This window comes from Cyprinodon variegatus, unplaced genomic scaffold (assembly GCF_000732505.1).
Source record: "Cyprinodon variegatus isolate N-32 unplaced genomic scaffold, C_variegatus-1.0 Scaffold1454, whole genome shotgun sequence".
NCBI lineage: Eukaryota > Metazoa > Chordata > Actinopteri > Cyprinodontiformes > Cyprinodontidae > Cyprinodon > Cyprinodon variegatus.
The window spans coordinates 19309-26542 of NW_015151907.1; the positions used below are offsets into that span (position 1 = coordinate 19309).

Genomic DNA, 7234 nt, shown 5'->3' on the forward strand with positions numbered 1-7234 from the left:
ACAGAAAATTTTGAATCAATCTGACTGGATGATCTGGTTGAAATATCTCTATAAAGTGGCCTGAGATGATATGATTTGAATTGGAGCTATAGAGATACACTGACTAGAATTGATGCAGTTACTTTGGAGTATTAGGTTGTTTCCTCCAAACTTTTTCTGTTTTTTTAGTTGCTAAGATCCAGAGGGGTGTCAGGTTGTCCTCCAGCCTGCTCTGATAAAGGGTCAGGGAATTGCTGCAGGAATCGCTCTGATGATTCCAGCCTTTGATCAGACGGTTTTATTGTTTTCCAGTTTACAGAGACACAACTGCATTTCAAAACAGACAAAACAATCTGAAAACATCATTTACAGGCATTCCTTACAAGGTCAGTGGTTTAGTGACCTACAAAAAGCAGGGGGGGACGGGGGGGTACAAAGAGTAACTAGTTACTAGTTTCAACCAGTTCAAACACTATTTTTAAAAATCATGGAAACTTTACTATAAACACTGAAATTTCAATTGAAATTGGCCTTTTTGAAATCTTTACGTTTCAAACATCACATAAACTTCCTGTGGCTCCACATATCAGGACGGTATTCACATTATGCAAGGGGGGGGGGACCACGTCTTCATCCGGTGGCTCACTGGTCCTGCCTCGGGTTTCATGAGAGAAACAAAGACTTTCTGAACCAGAAGCTGCAGCGTGTCGCCTGCAGCGGGACGGGTCAGGAGCAGGAACATGGCCGCCGTCCATGCTCAGACGGTGGCTGGTGTGGGCGGGTCAGTTGGAGCGTGAGCGTCATCAGCAGAATGCAGCTCAGTTTGAAATGTGAGGAAGTCCAGATGTGAGGCAGTCCAGATGTGAACGGCAGAAACCGGATTCATCGGATCAGTATATATATCAGAAACGAGCAGCCGGACTGTAACACCACATAATGCCCGAGGTGTTGGAGCGCCCCCCCCATAATGACCAGTGATGCTCTTTGGTGTGGGGGGCGAAGTGGGGGCGGGGTAGGCGTGTTTGCATCCAATCATTGAAACAGACAGGAGAGGCTGATGAACAGGTAGATGGGGGAGGGGGAGGCGCACCGGGTGTGGAGGGGTCTCATCCAAGGCTTTGGTTGCTGCAGTGGGGGTGTGTGTGTGTGTGTGTGTGCAGAAGGGGGAGGGGGGGGTTATGGAGAGCCCAGGCAGGGAGGTGGTGCTGATGGTGGTGGAGTTGGTCGTTTAGGAGCGTTTCCTCCTTCCCTCCAGATTCCTGAAGTTTGAAGGCCGGATCTTCATCTCGGCGAACTCGATGGAATGTTCGTGGCCTTTCCAGTGGAACCAGTTTACCCCCTGAGGAAAGGAAGGAGCAGAATGAGGAGCAGCGGATGACTAAACAATGACGGCTTAGAGCGATCTGGACGGAGACCGAAACCAGGGTTCCAAGAACCAAACATCTGCTGATGGATCTCCTCCTTTGTCATAGCCAATCTAGAACCAGAAGATCACATCGTCTGATTGGTCGTTGGTAACCTCAGCATCCGCTCTGGGATTGGTGAAAGGTCATGATGTCACATCCTGTTACAGTGACATGGCAGGAAGGAACCAGTTCTCCCAGTCAGTATCTAGAAACACAGACCGTTTCTCAATATGCGTTCTTGAGCGTTCTCGTGTGCTCGTGATATGCCACCAGAACACCAGACCGAGAACGCATTAAATCCCCGGATGTTGTTCTCGCCGAACCCCCCATAATCTAGAGACTATTAATAACAGGAGGTGAAACGCAGCTCCAGACTAGCTTTCAATGTGGTGATGTCATCAGTACGCTTCTTTCCAGTTGACCCAGATTTATCCTGCGTGCTCCCGTTCTCCCAGAGTTCAGACTTTCCTGGGTTCTAGTCAGGAACGGATTTGGTGAGGACACAAGTCCGTACTTGTGTTCTAGTGAACTGAGAAACGGCCACAGACTAGCTGCAATGGCGCTGAGCTAGAAGCAGGAAATGAAAACTCCCTCTGGGCATCAGCAGCCATTCATTCCAACTGCAGTTCCATGTCTCACCAGCAGGTTTATTATTATTATTTAGTGGCTTTTTTTTTTATCTAATGTGCTTTATTATTACTTTCTGTTTATTTCTTTTAAAATACTTTTATGTGTCTGTAGGGTGGAGCTGAACTTCCGCCAGACAAAAGTAGCATCTATTCTAATGTGTTCTACTGTATTATATTCTATTACATTCTATTGTGTTCTATTATTTTCTATTGTGCTCTATTCTATTCCACTGTGTTCTATTCTATTCGGTAGAGTAGGTCTGTGTTGGAATGCAGCCTGCCTACCTTGCTGTGGCTGTTATCACCATAGCGACCCATCAGGTTGACCCGATGACAGTTTTTGTACCAGAATGCTCCCTTATAGGACAGAGCGCAGTTGGTCACAGCGATGTCGTTGTCGTGGTCATAGGTGGAGAAAGGGCGGCCATGATGGTAGGTCATAGAGTCCCCTAGAAAAACAGACAGTCTCTATCAGTGACACGTACAGCATCATAGAGTGTTTGATTGGCATTAAAGGACGGGAGCGCGGGTTAGTCTAAACCAGCAGTAACCAATTAAATATCAGCGGGGTCCGAATAAAGAAAATCATCAACCAGTAAAGGTCCGGAGACATTTTTAATTATAATCTGTTACTTTAAACAGGATTTAACAATGAAATAAAATGAGGTGTTTATGCATCCATGTTATACATTGACTTTATAAATAAAAAAAATCAAAAGATAGATCATTTTTCCATTTTAAAATGTTTTCAAGAACTGAAAACTTTAGAAAATTCATCTTGTAGCTGAAGGCACGGAGCATACCTGCTGTCCCACTATATCCTCCCACATGGACTTTGTAGCGCGTCCGAGGCTCAGAGACAGAAAACTTGTCATATTGAGCGTAGGCCATCTCTCCTTTGTCTCTCAGATCAACCCGCAGCTCGTACTGTCCTCCAGATGTGATCTTGTGCAAGTTGGACAGACCTGAGAGACAGAACAGACATCTTAGCAGAACCAGGGAACAGCAGGAAGAGGTCTGATGGTCCCAGATGATGCATGCTGACCTCCAGCATCCTGTCGCCGCCATCTTAGCACGCCCTGACATTCACTATCCAAAGTTACTACCATAACTACGGTTCTATGAATCCCGGATGACCGGCAGAGGCGGTGCTTAAAGCACTGAATGATCATTCTTGCGCATGCGTAGGTCGAGTATTAATGACAACAAAGTCACCTGTGACCTGCCGGGGACCCACGTGACTCTATTTAGTCACATGGCACCCGGCGTTCAATCCCTCAATCTTCTCGCAAGAAGGAGATATTCCGAGGGACCAAGCACTCTGGCAGTCATCCGGGACTTTCGTTCTATTTCATCCCTACTGACCACCAGAGGCGGTGCTTCAAGCACTGGATGACTTATGTCAACAAGGTCTTGAGGAATGGGCAACACTCAAGAGACAACCCCTACACCACCCACCTAATGTGATGTAAAGGCATGCTGCTCCAGGTTTCCTGCAGAGGATGGAGCTCAGCCACATTTAACCTGTAAAACCAAGTTAAGGTGCTAGGTGATTTCCAGGAGTCCGCGCGGCATATAGCATCCAATGGTCATTGTCATGGTTTTGGTTATGTTGTGCTTTACTTTGCTCCTTGTTTTCTAGTTTTATTGGTTTAATTCCTATTTTGTTGTAGTTTATAGATTTATGTTTTTTCTCAGGTTTTTCTGTTTTCCTCTGTTGCCCTCTTGTGTGTGTTCCCTTCCCACTTGGCTCCCTCGTTGTCTCCTCACACCTGCTCCTTCTCAGCTAATTAGCTCTGCCATTGTCTCAGTCAGCTACATATACTCCCCCTCTGCAGTCACTCCTTGTTGGTTCCTTGTTGTTGCCCGTCCTGTCATCGCTGTTGTCGTCTCACCTCGTCTCTCGCTGGCTACTTGTACGTGTTTTCCCTCGATGTCTCCATGGTTCTGGTCTGTTACTTTTTTAGTTGGATTTTTGGATTCCTGCCTTTGTTAACCATTTTCATCATTAAAACTACAAGTATTCGCCTCAGCCTCTCTCCCTCTGCAGGTGGGTCCTCCAAACCACAACCAAAACGTGACAGTCATGTTAGCAAATAATGTTGACACTTCACTCCTGTCGGCAGTGGCTGGTCCTGCAAGTCATAAGCCTTGGAAATCAAATCCACAACCCAGTGTGCAAGCCGCTCCTTAGAAAGTAACTGATCTTTTCGCGAGCCGGCGTAGCAAACAAAAAGGCCATTTGTCTTTTGGAAGGATGCCATGGCATTGATATATGCCTCAAGGGCAAAACAGGGCACAGTGGCTCAGAGGGGCATCCAGTGTCCAACCCAGCTAGATGGAGCGGCTGGGTACTGCCCGCTACCAGTGGCACCTTAGGGATAAATGCTACACCAGGCCACAGTGTAACACCTGAGCCATCGGGATTCTCAGGTGCAGCAGGGCTCGGCCATTAAGAGAGATTGCAATTCACCCACACGCTTCGCAGAAAAAATAGCCAAAAGGAATGCTGTCTTCATTGAGAGCCATTTGAGGTCTGCTGATGCCAGGGGCTCAAATGGGAGAACAAAGTGCCTCAAGCACCAGAGATAGGTCCCATGTCGGTGCCACAGGGCAGTTGGATGGACACAGCAACCGAGCACCCCTAAATAACAGTACAACATCCTTGTCTCGGCTAACTGAGCAGCCATTCAGCCTGTTATGCCAACAGGAAATGGCAGCCACATACACTTTTAAGGTAGACGGAGGCCGTCCCTGATCCAGTAATGCCTGCAGGAAGGTCAGTATGTCAGAGACTGAACACTGCACCGGGTCATGTCCCTTACTACGGCAACAGGTCGCAAAGACTGCTTACTTGTTAACATAGGCAGCCCGCATGGATGGCGCCCATGCGTTAGCCATTGTACGCCCTACCTATCTCGAGAAAGTAGACTCCTGCCTGGCAGGGGCCAAATCCAGAGCTGGTGCTGGTCCAGTTCAGGGTGCAAGATCTGGCCCCCCATCTGGGAGAGAAGATCACTTCTGGGGGGAGACGCTTTGGCAAACCGGAGCTCAGCTCACACAGTAGATGAAACCAAGTCCTCGCTGGCCAGAAGGGGGCTACCAGCAGAAACCTGTACCTTTCCTGATGTACCCTTAGGTTTGTCTGAAAGAGCAGGCTGAATTGGGGAAAGGCATAGAGGAGGGTCCTGGGCCAGTCGTGTGCCAGCACATCATGGCCCTGAGGGCTGCTGTCATCCAAGGAGAACCAAAGGGGACAGTGAAATGTATCCCTTGAGGCAAAGAGGTACACGTCCGCCCTGCCTAAGACCTTCCAGATATGCTCCACTACCTCTCAGTGAAGCTTCCTCTCTCCCGGAAATGGCTTCTGACAGGACAGAAAATCTGCTGGCACATTCTCCGCCTCGGGGATGTAGGCTGCCCTGAGGCTGGCCAAGTACGGAGCTGCCCAGGTCAACAGCTGTTGAGTCAAGCACAACAGTTTCCTTGACCTGGTCCCCCCTTGGTGGTTGATGTGAAAAACCACAGTGGTGTTGTCTGACCTCACCAGCACATGCTTCCCCTGCAAGTCTGGAAGAAAGCTCTGAAGAGCCAGAAGTACAGCCTGCAATTCCAGGACATTTATGTGTTCCCTGCTCTGCCGCTGGGACCATGTCCCCTGTGCAATTCGACCATATTGCACCCCAGTCCGTGGAGGATGCATCCGTGAGCACAACCTCCTGATGACATGGGAGGGAGCTGAGCGGGACCCCTGTCATCATAATGACCTCTCCCTCCATTGGGACAGAGACTGAAGACATTGAGGCCCCACTCGGAGTCTCCTGAGACGATGCATGTTCCATGTGGGGTCCAGATTGAAGCTGTTTAACCACATCTGGAGGGGCTGCAATGACAGCAGCCCAAGGGCACTATGGTGGATGCAGCTGTAAGCATGCCCACAAGGCGAAGATACCGCACAAGAGGCAGGGCCACACTGTGCCTGAATTCCAGGAGCATGCTCGATACGCTGTTTCGACCGCTGGGGAGACCGGCAAGCAGTCATTGAAACGGAATCCATGGTAATGCCCAGGAACACAGTCTCATGTGAGGGAGGCTGCAAACCCAAGCATCCCACGTGATGGAGCACTAAGGATCCCTATTCCTTGTGCCTTCAGTGCAGAAAGGGCCGCTGCGACACATCAGGTGAACACCCTGGGAGACAGCGAAAGTCCGAACGGGAGGACCCTGAACTGGAAGTGCCTCCCCTGAAAGGCAAAATCAAGAAACCACCAATTGGGACAGAGTGGACAACACCTACACATCTGGGGTGTGGGCGGCCCAGAAGCTGAGCTGTCCCGGGGTAAAACAACCGACCGCAGGCCCCAAGGTATCAGTCATCAGTCATCGGGCTGAAGCGGAGAAAGCAGCACAGATTATCCAGCATCATACTGCTGAAGCCTGCGTGATTAGCCCGAGTCCGATTAATTAACTAAAGATGAACTCGACGCGAGCAGAAACACTACTGGTGAGTCAGATAAATCATTTAAGGAGAACAAAACCTACCAGTTGTCACAGAAGCGACTGCAGATCTGGTAAGGGTGAAGAAAAAAAAAACCTTCTTGTGCAGCCCCTGGAGGGCGAGACTTACCCGCAGCTCCGACCAAACCCGGTAACGGGGCTACTGGCAACAAGCAGCTGGGATAACAGTGGTACACACAGAAGCAACCAGCTTCACATGACCACACCTGTGCGCGAGAAGAACAAAAGGGATTGAACGCCGGGTGCCATGTGATGAAATAGTCATGTGGGTCCACGGCAGGTCACAGGTGACTTTGTTGTCATTAATACTTGACCTGCGCATGCGCAAGAATGATCATTCAGTGCTTGAAGCACCACCTCTGGTACTGATCATAACAACACAGCAGCCTTGAAAACAGTTGATATTTTGTTAATCAGTTGATCAGAGAGAAATTACCGAGCCAGAACTCATCGTTCATGTCACCAAAACCAGCCGTGTAGTTCTTCCAGTTACGGTAAAACTCCAGCCTGCCGCTCTGACGCCGCAGGAAGACCTGCAAAACACAACAGAACCAGGCGGATCAAACTGTTTGCTAAACACTGACTGAGTCACAGACTCCTGCTGTAAACCACTCTGATTGGTTCACAATCACCTGCTGCTCCCGCCTCCAGGGACAGCCTCGGCCAATCATTTACTGCTTCTGCCAGAGGCTGATTATTGGC

At 49.2% G+C, this 7234-nt stretch overlaps 1 protein-coding gene across 1 annotated transcript in view; it reads right to left on the reverse strand.

The window, feature by feature from the left end:
* Window positions 1-1104: 1104 nt before the first annotated feature.
* LOC107103464 (tenascin-like) overlaps window positions 1105-7234 on the reverse strand; it is a 60175-nt gene continuing 54045 nt past the window's right edge. Inside the window, exons 20-23 of the mRNA XM_015403184.1 lie at window positions 6969-7065; window positions 2818-2979; window positions 2300-2463; window positions 1105-1318 (exon numbers count right to left, since the gene is read on the reverse strand). Coding sequence (XP_015258670.1) covers window positions 1208-1318; window positions 2300-2463; window positions 2818-2979; window positions 6969-7065 — 534 coding nt within the window. The 3' untranslated portion in view covers window positions 1105-1207. The remainder of the gene's footprint in view (window positions 1319-2299; window positions 2464-2817; window positions 2980-6968; window positions 7066-7234) is intronic.